The sequence below is a fragment of the Schistocerca nitens genome, chromosome 2, assembly GCF_023898315.1.
Source record: "Schistocerca nitens isolate TAMUIC-IGC-003100 chromosome 2, iqSchNite1.1, whole genome shotgun sequence".
In the NCBI taxonomy this organism is placed as follows: Eukaryota; Metazoa; Arthropoda; class Insecta; order Orthoptera; family Acrididae; genus Schistocerca; species Schistocerca nitens.
In genome coordinates this window covers 1,175,349,341-1,175,363,843 of record NC_064615.1, presented here as the reverse complement: position 1 = coordinate 1,175,363,843, position 14,503 = coordinate 1,175,349,341, and the positions used below count along the sequence as shown (strand labels likewise).

General features: G+C 40.3%; 1 protein-coding gene across 5 annotated transcripts in view; it reads right to left on the bottom strand.

The window, feature by feature from the left end:
- Positions 1–4,219: 4,219 nt before the first annotated feature.
- Positions 4,220–14,503, bottom strand: part of LOC126237512 (farnesol dehydrogenase-like) — a 269,788-nt gene continuing 259,504 nt past the window's right edge. For all 5 annotated transcript variants that reach the window (XM_049947675.1, XM_049947676.1, XM_049947677.1 and 2 more), the window contains exons 4-6: positions 5,313–5,442; positions 4,618–4,764; positions 4,220–4,411 (exon numbers count right to left, since the gene is read on the bottom strand). In XM_049947675.1, the coding sequence (XP_049803632.1) occupies positions 4,367–4,411; positions 4,618–4,764; positions 5,313–5,442 (322 nt within the window). In that variant the 3' untranslated portion in view covers positions 4,220–4,366. The remainder of the gene's footprint in view (positions 4,412–4,617; positions 4,765–5,312; positions 5,443–14,503) is intronic.

The following is a 14,503-nucleotide window of genomic DNA, read 5'->3' as shown; positions in this document are numbered from 1 at the left end:
TCCACCCTTCTGAAATGGTCCATGCCAATCCCTACTTGTTGGATCTCTTTCCAAACATTGGCCATTACAATGTCTAAATTTGTTTCCCCATAGTGTCAGACCGCCTCCTATCGTCTTAAACCTTCACCGTTTAGCGCCAACCTTGAATCAGATAACTAGTCTGTAACGACAACTGTACATATAATAATTTTTTTCTTTATGAATTTCGATAAATTAGTGTGAACAATGTTTGATTTCATTTATTTCTCTTTTCGTATCGTGTTAAAGAAACAGTGAGCAACTTTTGTAATGAATATTATTATTTATGTTAGATTTCAAATAATGTGATAATCAAAAGAAAGTGTACTATTGTTAAAACTATTGTAAGATGTGAAAATTGTAATTTAAACACTTGGTCCATACGTAGGTAATGCAGTAGGATATGTGTAGTAGAAAACCTGTGGTGAATACCCTACCTGTAGGGGAGCGGGAAAAGGCGAGCGCGGGAAAGCGCACACTGGGCGCGGTTCGGCACAACGGGCTCAGTAGTCAGTCGGAGGCGAGCAACAGAAATAGTCGGAGTTGTGAATCGGTCAGAGGAACACGTACTGTACCGAGGCGGCTACCCAGGAAAAGTGAATTCCATTGAGCCTCGGATGCACCGATTCCGGCGACTACTTGGCATGGCTATATTCTGAGGCACAAAGTTGGAAAGTGCCAATGTAGTGTGAGCCTTAGCCGTGCTTGTATGTGTGCCATGCTGCCCGCTATCTCGCTGCCCGCCAACCGCCGCACCGACTTGCACAGGTCAAACATTTATTTCATCTTTAGGAGTGTATCTGTGTGGACCAGTGTCAAAATGTTTCTTACTGTTCAATAATAACGTGACTTTTACCAGAATTGCTTTAGCCATGACTTATCCTGATCACTGACCTAGACAGGATCCTTACCTCGTATTGTGCAACCCGAGTATCCTGAACTGAAAGCTTAAAAATCAGTGTTAATAAGAATTATCAGTAGATCAATCTATGTTATAAAGAAGTTTTAAAAAGTCTGTGTGTTATTGTAAATGTTGGTAAAGAACAAAAGTATGACTAAATTGGAAGAGAGTTGTTTGAATTGAGTTAGCGATGCTATTTAATTAATTTGAGACAGAACTAATGACAGTTAAATTATTCAGAAGTAAGACAAAGGAGTAGTTATTCATAGATTGATAATTTTGAGTGTTAATTTGCTTTCAGTACTTAACAGTTTCAGTATAACGACCATAACAGTTTCAGGCCCCCCCCTCCCCCTTCTCTTGTCCATTCTTTCAAACCTTGAAATGTGTTGATCAGATTTGACCAGTAAAGTTAAGTTCTAGGTTAATCCTAAGTGTATTAGTGTTGTTTTCCAATGTTAATAGTGACATTGTATGTGTGCTTTCAAAACTGCTTATTCTAGGAAAATCTATGCCCGATTTCAGTCTGATCAATATACAGAATGCAATTCGTAGTAATCATTGCTGTGTGGTGTTGTGTGAATTTAGCTCGTCCAAATTAGTAGAAAACAAAAAGAGAAAACTTTAGTTTAGTGGATTTTTCTGGTGCCAAACTTTGCCGTATAACGCATCTTCACTACGGGTTACTATGCTTGTACATGCACCCAACTGTACAAGGAAAAACTCACTCATTGCCTAAGTAGGCTGGCGACCGAATTATTAATTAACGGTAGCATCTACTGTGTGTACTTCTTGTCCTGCGAAAGAGTAATTATACTTTACATTTGCTTGATGCATCACTGTAGTTATTGACTGAATACAAGTCCGATCTTGCTTCTATTAGGTACACGCGGTCAAATTATGTACTAAAATCCTTGTTTGTAAGGTGAAGCCCGTGAACTTATTACAGTACAGGCTTTATACAGCTAACGTACGTCCGATTAAGGGCGGTAGCGTTACAAGTCTAAACTTATTTGGTAATCTGGGCCTTAATGCTCAATTTACTCCACACCTGTAAAATGTTGGAAACTTTTTTGTACATCATCCATACATCCACACACATAAATTCAAGCATTTCGTTACCATTTCTTAAGGTATATTACGGTTGTCCTAATTGCTGCACAACACACCTTTCGGACCATATAACTCTTCTTTCCCTTGTATTTCTAAATATATATATCCTGTTTTAGCTTATTTATTCTTATGCTGGCAGTCATGGCTGCTCAGTCTTTGTTAACACATATGGTAACTCTGAAGGTCTACTTCTTTTAACTTGCAAATTTTTCTCTTCTCTTGTGCTCAAGGCACAACAGTCCAATTCACATTGGTTATTGTTAAGCTGTTTAATTTCGTCTGGCCCATTATCAAGCCCAACTTTTGTTATATACTTTGCTTCATACTGTACTAGATATCTGTAGCATTTTTATCACTAAATTGAAAACAATTACATTGTGTTCACTTTAGCAACACCGCCTCATACTTCAGCGTTCACATCTTTCTTACGCCATTACAAAACTTTCAACAACTTAACCTTAGCACTTATTCATTCGTTCAGTTCCGGTGTTTACGCTACTCGTTTACTGGGTTAGCCAATTATATAATTCTGTACTTTGACATTCCGAGATAACTCTTCATTCCATATGTCCTTCCTGGGAAGTTTCGTTGACGTTTTTCAGTACCAATCTTTAGTTCACGGAATTGACTCTCATCAGCCTGTTTTCTTATTTTGGTCTCAAATGTAGATCGATGACGCATTGAGAAATGTCTTCCATTTCTATGATCAAAAGAGAGATAATAGACCACAGAAGAGACTAGGACCAGAAGGTTAGAATGGCTCCAGATAGCTGAAGTACACACAGTTGCAATGCTATGAAGTTTCTCGAACAGTGAGAGGCACCCTACACTTTTTTCCCCTACTAGGACAACTTATCGTCTACTCTACTCAATGTCTCTCTCTCTCACTTTCATCTTTCCACAATATGATTTCAGTACTGTAATGTCCACATAGCTCTTCTGCTGCTCTTTAAACTCTCAAGAGATTGAACTTTATATTTTTCAGTTCTTTTTCGTGATTATTTTTGGCCGTTTGTATTATATTCAGGAGTTCCCTTAACTGGCTCACTATTGTGATAAGATTCCTTCAATATACATTTTCACCGAACATAATTCACAATTGACCTCACAATGATATACATTTAAAAAATCTGTGCCAACCATCTGGCTTACACTGAGCATAGTAATTATGAGGAATGTGTTATCCGCTAATTCATCCAGAATTGGCGTAAATAATGTCAGTTCATGATGAACAGTCTTGGACATTTTTATTATAGCACCTAAAATTTTTATGTCGGAGGCTGGCCCTTCTCAAAGCTAAAGTAGCTCATTATCTAACATTAACTGATGTTCGTTTTCGGAATCTTTCTCGAACAAAAACTTAAATGTAACATCACTTTCTATTATTGGCACTACCTTACCTGTTTTTCCTGCTGGTGCTAATTTTCTCATTCATTCTTTGTAAATATTTTCGTTCTTGCCTGTTGGAACACGTGATTTTTAAACCGTAAATCTCAAACATGCTGACTCATTGAACCTTTATTGTTTCCTCTTTTCTGTATCATTGGTGTTTGCTCTGCAAACAGCCTCGCGATTCTGAACACATCAAAGCCTCCAGACCCTTGTATTTCTTCAGCGTCTCTAGCATACCCCTTGTATTGGCCACGTCTGCTACCGTTTCACGCGCTTTCTAATTTGTTTCACGACAATCCACGTCAAGGTTACTTCCTTTTCCGAAGACTGCTAATTGTGCTGGTGGACTGGCTGTTCGGCCTACTATTCCCCAAACCGTGGCTGCATCTCGCCGCCAAGGTCGTGTGTGGCCGCTGCTGGCCGAACTATGAACTCTCGCATTCCGTACTGATTCCCTGCCAAATTTTCATTACATAATGGGACCTCAGAACGCTCTGCCACTTGTCGATCCCGCATGGAGACACTATTTAGCTTAAAGTGTCATCACGAACATGCTGACTACCATTTCCCAATTCTTCCCCATGCAGTAAAACATTCTGTCGACAGTTACACACGCTACGCGAGAGCCTTGTGTCACACATAAGCTGGGCGTCCTCTCATCATGGCGACATGTTACCTGAGTGCTGTCTCTTCCATGCAGATGTTCGACCCACTATAGGAAACTCACGCTGATGTCCCCAGATGTAGCTCCCAACGTTCGTTCTGTGCCTGTGGCGAACAATTAAGTAGCCATAATGCAATAATTCTATTTTATTCGCTTTCACCAAATTTTTCAGTATTCGCTCAAAGTACTGCGATCTGCTTGATATCTGCTGCCGCTCCAGACATCCACTAGCAACTCCCTTTGAATTTTTCTACACCTAGAGTCTTGAAAAAACTCGTTCATAAATAGGCGTCGCAAGTGGGACGAACAATGATGTCGTGCACCTGAAACATAAGATTTTATGTGATGAGCGACTAGTAAATTGCAGACACATAATATATTTTTCTTTCTCACTGTTTTTAGTGACCTTCTCAACAATCACTCACCTACCTAACTGGCAAATTTTTCCAGTTAAGTATTAGCATTATTTACGTGATAAGGAGAATTTGAGTGTCAGGCAGTAGGAATGACAAGACAGCAGACAGCCTACCTGCACACGCGGATGTTGTGACAGCATGTAAACAACAGCTTCTGCGATGTCTTCCGATTCCAGACAGTTAAATTTGTCGAATATTTCTGAAGACCACTTTTCTTTTCCGTCAAGGATTTCAGTCCTCACAAGCGCAGGAGAAACAGACTGTGGGAAGAGAAGCATTCATAATTATTTCATTGTGAGTTTCTTCAACTTATCAGAAAAGGGGCAGCAATGTACAAATAAGTACTTCGATTAAAATAACTTTGTGAGTGACGTTCAATTGAGCCAGCCAGCAGCCAACTTCAGTTCTTTTTCGAGCGATAAGTGCTCCTTGTATTGCGTGTTTTACAAGTACAGGCAGACGACTTTGTAAGGCGTATAGCAGCACGACAGTAAAACTGTCTCCTGCCTTTGCAACTGGAGTCAAAGCTGTTTTATTGAAACTACGGGAATAATAAACTGCCACGATAGGTAAACAGACAAAACTTTATGAACTCTCAATCATAACACTATTATAGTATTCATATAATTACAGGGAACTTCACAGAAAACTTAAATAATTCGAGAAAAAACTGATTGCATCCTGTTCAATCTGACAGTAGCAGAGCAGTGCAGTAATTATTTATGAACATTTCAAAAAGAAGACTAAAGCCCAAAAGAGTCGGTTGACTTACAGGAAATCCCAATTACTGTGAAGCATCTCCACTCACCCCAACGCGAATTTTGTTCTTTCTGGCGACCAGGTCCTTTCTCAGTCCTTCAAGGAGTACCCTCACCGCGTGCTTGCTGGCACTATACATAGCTCCATCACTGGCAATCGGCGGGAGGTGGCCCCCAATGCTGAAAAGAAAAAATAAATACCTAGTGTTATGGTCTAAGACAGACCTATCATGACACAAAAATCAGTGTGGACATTTCTCGATATGCCTGCTTATTTCACTGAGCAATGCACGTAACAATGTACAAAACAGCTTCATAACGTGCTCACGTAAGTTCCATAAAAGCTAATATTGCATTGTATTCCAAGTACAGAGCGTAGTGAGCTAATGAAGAAGCATAATAAGTAAAAAAAAAAAAAAAGAAATGCTTACGTCTTTCTACATTACATTAGAAACATGATGTGCTAGAAATACACAGACACTCACGACCTCAACGCCGCTGTGTGTTTTTATTAAAATGACATGAAACATAGCTAGGAAACTATAACCACATATTACATTGCAATAAGTTAGAAGCATGTATTATCTGAGATAGTCTCAAAGTTTCCTTCATTTAACGAGTATAAAATGCATGTGTTTATGTTGATATGAGAACGCTACGAAGCACGCTATCAGAGTACTGGCCCACATTAAGACTCTTGACAATTCAAGTAAAAGTTCAGTATCTGCTAAAAACATTGGAAGTGGGGAAGAAGTTAGTAATTGCAGTAAATGTGAATAATTGAGCGATATGTGAGGCCACTTACGTCATTTAAGATTCAGACTGAGAAAGGTCGTTACTACATTACACGAGTCATATTCCGGCATGGGGAAGCATCTGAGTTGTAGAAAGAAGTGCATGAAATACAGTTTGTCTAAATACAATATGATGAAATGATATCATCAATAGTTTAGTACTACAGTGCATATGGTAACTTATGTTAGCCTTGTACATTAATTTAAAAAAGATAGATAAATGATTATTTGCTCCTCTTTCTTTTTCTCAGTCTCAAGCGCCTCTTCAGGAACACATTTTTTACGCCCAATCAATTTTATGATCTGAATACCCATTTTTTCGGAACATTATTCCAGATGTTGTTATTCTTCGGAGACGCTTTCATTATCTGAGAGTGTTCGAGCTGTATGGAGCGGAGTCTTTAATACTTCTTCTCTGTATGATGGGTCTTAATGGCTCATGGAGCAGAGATGTGCAATGCCACCTGAGGTTCGAGCCTCGAATATAATCATCAAAACATATTCGGTGTGACCAGTATCGTCGCGCTAACGCCGAGTTTCTGCAATAGCAGAATTAAAGAGTGTGTCGAATAATATGCTAGAAGATTTCAATTAAAACAATGCCTGGAGTCCGGTAGTGACGTTATGAAGATCTCAATGGCCACGACATCCACCAGGAGTTGCAAAACACTGAGAGAATATGAGTTTCACGCATGGCGGTAAAAATAAGGGGAGTTGTCATGACGTCAAAACTTGGTGACCTCTGCCATCTTAGTTGCCCCAGAACGTTACCTCCAGATGTTTTGACTGACTAGAGTCGTGGTAGTTGTTTGATCAATAACGCTAGCTTGCGTCGTTTATGAGAGTTCTACTCGATCTGGCAAAAGTGTAAAGGGATTACAGTTCATAGGTCTTTTGTTGGAACGTATTTGGTTATATTTACAAAATTCCCATTTCACAATAGAAAGCAAATGAATGTTGAATGAATAAAATGATAGCTGCAGGCAGGAATATACTTCATTGGTTAAAATATTAGGAAGTGGAAGATACATCTGGTAATCCGTACAGACTTCAAACGTTCGGAAAGTTCACTCTCGTAAAACTGCCTGGTTTACTATTATGCAAACCCTAGTTAATTTTAATTCGTTGGATGTTGTTTCCGCTTATTCAGAGTTACTATCTGAGTTACATACGTCTCGTTTACAAGTCAAGATTAAAACAGTCAGCTCTATATTTGCCTCACAATAAACATGTGGCAATTCTGGGCTGCCCAAATTTTATGCTGTAGTCGGTCAATATTGTCCGTATGACAGGGTTTGGAGGACTTTTTCCTGCATGTAACAGGCGTGACTTTCAAATGTTATCTTGTTCTTGCAAATATATGTTTTCTATCTCGAATGGTAGAATGTGATTTGCGGCCTCTCAGTGTGTGTATATGTAGATGCACTTTACGTAAGCTTTCCCTGTACACTTAGCGTAACAACATGTTTTCCTCTGGCCACCACATGCGCTTTCGCTGTGGTACCCAGCACCATTTTCAGCGTAATAAAAGGTCTGTATGTGATGCCATGCCATGTTAAAAATGCTAATCGATATACCTGAACTTCCTGTATTTGTCCAACTGCTAATACGTCCCTTATAGACACGAGACAGAATCATGACGTGTAGCTTCATCCGGAATTTTTCGTTGTTTACTTCGCATCACAGGATTTACACTGATAAGTACAGTTAGGTCAGTTATGTGTATCATAGGAAGACAACTTACTGAACTGCTTGATTAATCTATTCCCTTCTATAAACGGAATATTCCGAAAACATCTCAGTCGTAAGTACTTACATCGTCACCTACAACATCGCTCGTGGGCCGTCATCTTTTTGAAGAATCAGAAATACACCACAACACTTTTTTCATTGATCTTCTATTCTGCACAGCATTGGAGTGTTCAACATTATTCTCCGATATTTCTGATGCCTTCATATCACTAAAGAAATAACTTTATGCACTATCTCGGCATCAGTAACACATGTGGTAACAGTAACACATGCAAGTTTCTGCTCACCTAACCAAGAAAATGCCATTTACCAGCATACTTTAGATGCAAGATGAATGCGCAATTTTATATCGGTCTTTGCTTTATTATTAGACAATGTAACAGTCAGAACTTCGATTGCAATGTGACTAAACTGGCAAGTGTTATCGTAAAGCGAGTATCTTCATTTTTTTTGTTTTTGAGTCATCAGTCTTTTGACTGGTTTGACGCGGACCGCCACGAATTCCTCTCAGAGCAGCGCCTGCAACATAAGTCTTTAATTGTTTGCTGGATGTATTCCAATCTCTGTTTTTCTACCTTCTACAGCTCCCTCCAGTACGATGGAAGTTATTTCTTAGTGTCTTAGCAGGTTCCTACCATCCTGTCGTCTCTTGTTGTCAATGGCTTCCATTCCTCGCTGATTCTCCATATAACCTCCTCATTCCTCACCTTATGAGTTCACCTGATTTTAAACATTCTTCTGTAGCACCACATTTCAAATGCTTCTATCGTCTTCTTTTCTGGGTTTCCATCCAGTCCATGTTTCACTACCATACAATGCCATGCTCAAAACGTACATTCTCAGAAACTTCTTCCTGAAATTGAAGTCTATGTTCGACATTATTAGAATTCTATTGGCCGGGAATGCCCTCTTTTGCAATACTAGTCCGCTTGTGATGCCGAATGTCCTCCTCGCCCTCCCCATCGTGGCGTATTTTGCTACCAAGGTAGTAAAATCCCTTAACTTCTTCTACTTCGTGCCCATCAATCCTGATAAGTTTCTCGCTGTTCTAATTTCTGCTACTTCTAGTTACTTTCGCCCTTCTTCGATTTACCTGTAATCCATACTTTGTACTCATTAAACTTTTCATTCCATTCAGCACATTCCGTAATGCTTCTTCACTTTCACTGAGGATATCAATGTCATCAGAGAATCTTATTGATATCCTTTCACGTGAAATTTTAATTTCTCGCTTTTACTTTACTTTTCTTTCCTTCGTTGATTCGTCGATGTATAGATTGAACAGTAGAGGTGAAAGACTACATCATTCTCTTACACCCTTTGTAATCTGAGCGCTTCGTTCTTCGTCTTCCACTCTTATTATTCTATTTTGATTTTCGTATATGTTGTGTATTAACCATCTTTCCCTACAGCTTACACCTATTTTTCTCAGAATTTCGAATATTTTGCACCATTTTAAATTGTCGAACGCTTCTCCAAGGTCGACAAATTATATGAGCCTGTATCGATTTTTCTTCAGTCTTGCTTCCATTATCCATCCCAACGTCGGAATTGCCTGTCTGGTACCTTTACTTTTCCTAAAGCCAAATTGATTATCATCTAACACATCCTCAATTTTCTTTTGCATTCTTCTGTGTATTATTCTGGTCATCAACTTTGATGCACGTGCTGTTAATCTCAATGTGCGGCAGTTCTCGCACTTGTCGGCTCATGTTACTTTCTGAGCTTTGTGGATGATGTTTCTCCAGAAGTCAGACAATACATCGCCAGACCCATACATTCCAAACACCGACGTGAATTGTCATTTTATTGCAATTTTTTTAGTTTAGAAATTCTGATAGAATGTTGTCTACCCCTTCCACCTTATTCTAATACTGGATCCCCTGTCTCTTCTAAATCGACTCGTGTTTCTTCTTCTATGACATCAGACAAATCTTCCCCTTCAAAGGGGCCTTCAAGGTACTCCTCCCCCCTATCTGCTCTCTCCTCTGCATTTAACACTGGAACTTCCATTGCACTCTTAATGTTGCCTCCCTTGCTCTTAATTTCATCGAAGGTTCTTTTAACTTTTCTGTTGAGTCAGTCCTTCCGACAATAATTTCATTTTTGATTTCTTCAAATTATTCCTGCAGCCTTATCGCTTTAGCTTCCCTACACCTATTTATTTCGTTTCTCAGCGACTCTTATTTCTGTATTCTTGTTTTCTCCAGAACATTTTTGTACTTTCTTTCATCGATCAACTGAAGTATATCGTGTGTTACCCATGGTTTCTTCACAGTTACCTTCTTTATACCTATGTTTTTCTCTCCACTTTATGTGATTGGCCTTTTTAGAGATATCCATTCCTCTTTAACTGTATTGTCTACTGAGCTACACCTTATTTCAGTGTCTATAGCTTTAAGAGAACATAAAGCTTATCACCTCATTTCGTAGTACTATCATATCCCAACGCTTTGCGCACTCATTTTTCCTGACCAATCTCTTTAACCTGAGCCCACTCTTCATCAGTACTGAACTGGGATCTGACTCTATATCTGCTCCTGGGTATGCCTTAAAATCCTGTATCTGATTCCGGAATTTCTGTGTAACCTTGATTTGATCTAAGTGATATCCTTATGTATCTCCCGACCTTTTCCAAGCATACCTCCCCTTGTGATTCTTGATTAGAGTATTTGCTCTTATTAGCTGCTATTTATTGCAGAACTCAGTCTTTCTCCTCTTTCATTCTTAATACAAAGCCCACATTCTCCCGTAACCGTTTCTTCTACCCCTTCCCTTAAAACCGCATTTCAATTCTCCGTTAGTGTTAGATTTTCATCTCCCGTCACGTTCTGAATTAACCGTTGAATATTCTCAAATACTTTCTCTAATCTCTTCATCTTTTGCTTGAGACGTCGGCATGTATACCAGAACCATTGTTCACGGTATTCGTTTGCTGTCGATTCTGATGAGAGTAACTCACTCTCTGTCCTACCTTCCCATTCATAACAAATCCTACTCCCGTTATGCCATTTTCTGCTGCTGTTGATATTACCCAATACTCATCTTACCAGAAATCCTTGTCTTCTTTCCATTTCACTTACGGCATTATAGAATGAAACAAAAACAGAAGAAAACAGCTGTAAGTGGAAAATGCATCATCATCATTTATGGTTTTTTCTGAAGAGTACATTGTAGCAAACTTGATCACAGGTATGATTTATGGGTGACTAAAATTAAAGCGGTTGTTTCATGTCATTCTAGTATTAATACTGCTATATCTCAAAGCTCGATGTCGGCTTATTTAATTCGAAAACCTCAAAATGAAACTCAAAAAGAAAACCGAAGAAGTTATTTCTGAAAAACTGACACACAAAGGTACTGGCAAGAAGTAATATAGAAATGAAGCAATTAAGCTATTGTTAAAAACTTACAATAGTTTAGTGTGAAAATAAAATGTAAAATTTCCCGCTATCAATTAAATCTTTATTAAAATGGATGTGAAACAGCTGTTTAAGAAGCATGTACGTGTTACAGAGGTTAGGCCATCGTTACCAAGAAAATTAATCACATAGGGCTAGTTGTTGAAGCAAAATATAAAATTTTACAGGGTCTAGGCAACTGAGACCACTCCTTTGTTTACAGTTGCTTTTTTCACTAATTAATATATGAGGTATTATTTTAAAAGCTCTTTAATAGCACCATAACTGTCTACTGGTGACATTTTGTTGCAAATTGCTAGAACTTGTTTTCGAAAATGAACGTATCATGTTTTGCTTTTATTGGCCGCACGATGAATGACAATTGATAGTCAAGATTTCACTGCGAGAATGTGAGTAAACTGCGACGACACTGACACACTGACAGTGTAACAGAACAAGAACGTAGTTCCGCTTTGTGGTATACCTCTGTACAATTCTGCTCCTTCGACATTTCAAGAATATTTTGATTTGTTGTCATCCACAAGTCAGGATATCATGTCTTTATTACTTCTTTCGTCATTGCAAATATCTGTCGGCTGGCAAAGAAAGCATTGGTAAAGCGTTTGCAAACGTGAGTAGTGCATATGACCTGAATGTTGAAAATGTAACAAGTAAGAATCAGTTCCAGTAAGCAAAGAAGTTTTAGGAGTTCTAGCCTCATCAGCTATCGGCGCATATAGAGTAAAAGAGTATTTAAATTCCAGAATGAGATTTTCACTCTGCAGCGGAGTGTGCGCTGACATGAAACTTCCTGGCAGATTAAAACTGTGTGCCCGACCGAGACTCGAAATCGGGACCTTTGCCTGCCGCGGGCAAGTGCTCTACCATTTTTTCCCTTCCATCTTTTTTTGAACCGCTTCTTTTTTTATTTTTATTTTTTTTATTTTTTTTTTAAAGTTCCATTTTTTGTTTTTTTATTTTATTTATTTACTTTTTTGCGGGCAGGTGCTCTACCAACTTCCCTTTTTTACTTTTTTTTTAAGTTGCAGGTAAGGAGAAAACAAATAAAAACCTCTTGTGTATGAAAATAAAAGACGACGTTCTTCATAAAATAACACAATATCCTTAGAAAACGTAAAACATAAAAGGTAGCTATATTTCCGCAACGGCCTTTTTTTATTTATTTTTTAATTGTTAACATAAATGTGTATAGATTCTCACCATCAGCAGCAACCCATTTTTTTATGTTTTTTTTTGGGGGGGGGGGTGGGGGAGCACAGGATAAAGAAAACAAATAGGTTGCAGATAGAGAGCTATGCCTGAAAAGCTTAAACATGTGTAAGGAAAAAAAAACTTAGAAGAGGAGGAGAAAATAGAAGTGAAATAAAATAGGAATACTTTTCTCGCCATGCTCCACTTTGTCGCGCCATCAGAACAAAATGCATTCTATTATTGACCATTAAAGGGGAACGTGGGATCGTCCATTCTTGGCTGGCACTGTTCTTTGAGATTCCAGCTTTGAGGCGGGTTGGTGAAAATACTCTGTAAATAGTTCGCGAAAGTGGCCCGATAGTGTCGATGTCGGCGAAGGGTGTGGTGATGTACTTGGAGGCGTGTCCAAAAGTCCGCCGGATCGACGATGTCGTCCCGGAAGAGGTAGTTGACAGCCATGCCACTGATCCATGTGATGGCGTGCCACTTAGCCGATGGGAAGTAGGTCGTGTCGGGATATATCATCATGGTAGGAGAAACATGATGTGGTGGTACTCGGAGGTAGAAAGCCACAATCTTCTGTACGAGGGTCCAGACGGCTGCTGATGGCCCACACTCAAAACGATGTAAATCTGTATCTTCGACATTGCACTTGAGGCACAGGGGTGAGTCCACCAGTGCGATGCGATGCAGTTTCTGTCTTGTAGTATACTTGCCGTTGACGAGAAGGTACCACATAGAGGTGGTGTCAGTGGTGTGATATGGTTGGTGGATCGTTTTCCAATCTGTAGGCCATGAAACCTTTGGGTGACGTGTTTCGACGGGGTTGCGGGATGGAGACTTTCGGAGAAGGCAATAGATGTCGCGGGTGGTCGTCTTCCTGGTCCTGGGGAGCTCGGTGCCTATGTAGCTGTACTCCAAAAAGAAACGGCCGATATGTGACATCGGAGGTGGGATGTGTGCCAGAGACGTCGGTGGGCGTCTCGCAGGTGCGAGCTCGGTGGTCAACATTCCAGTAAAAGTAACATTTTGGCTTTTACATAACAGAAGCATAGTATTGGTGTAAAGTGCCGTAGTCCTGGCTCTCACATTAACCAGATCGAGGCCACCATCCCGCTTTGGTAAGGTGAGAGCTTCATACTGGACTTTGAAGATGTGTCCAGAATAAATAAAATAGCCGAAAGCCGCCTGTAATCTGGCCGCCATTGTCGCAGTGATGGCAGAATCTGCGCTATATGGGGTATCCGGGCTGCCAGATGGGTACTGACGAAGGTGACTCTCTGGCACATATTCAGCGGGCGTAGTATGTGATTTTGTATGTTGGCCCGGATGCGTTGTAGTAGCGCCCGAAAATTGATCGCCGAGGTGCGGCGAATGTCTCGCGTGTACACCAATCCGAGACAACGAAGGGTGTCCGCCAGTTGAAATGGGACTACGCTGTCTGCGGGAAGGCCGCGGCCGATCTTCATGGCGCATAATTTTGCCACGTACATAGCGCTCCCTGCCCCTGCACTGTAACGGGTAATCCACTGCAACGCAGCTTGTACGTCGGCCGCTGAACGAACGACGAGGGCCAAGTCGTCCGCGTAGGCTCGGCAGCGGAACATATGATTCCGGAGTGGAATACCTGTCAAACGTCGCCGTAATCCGCAAATGAGTGGTTCCATCGCAATGGCATAAAGCTCCGTCGACAAAGGGCAACCCTACCGTACTGAGCGTTCAATCCGTATAGGTTCTGTAAGTCTGCCGTTGACGAGAAGTCTGGGCGTTGCTCCACGAAGGAGCCGCATAATCACTTGCGTGAACGTCGGGGGAATTGCCATTCGGTCCATCACTGCGTTGAGGAATGCGTGATTGACGCGGTCAAACTCTTGTTTGAAGTCGATGGAGATTAAAGCACCTGGCAGTCGCGAGTGTGTTGCCACAGCGATCACATCTCGATATTCACTGAGGGCTGTCTGTATATTACGATCGGCGCCTAAGGCTGTTTGTTCTTGGGAAACAATGTCTCGTAAGACATGTTTGAGTCGCACTGCTAGAAGGCGTGTGAAAATCTTGAAGTCGGAATTGAGTAACGTGATC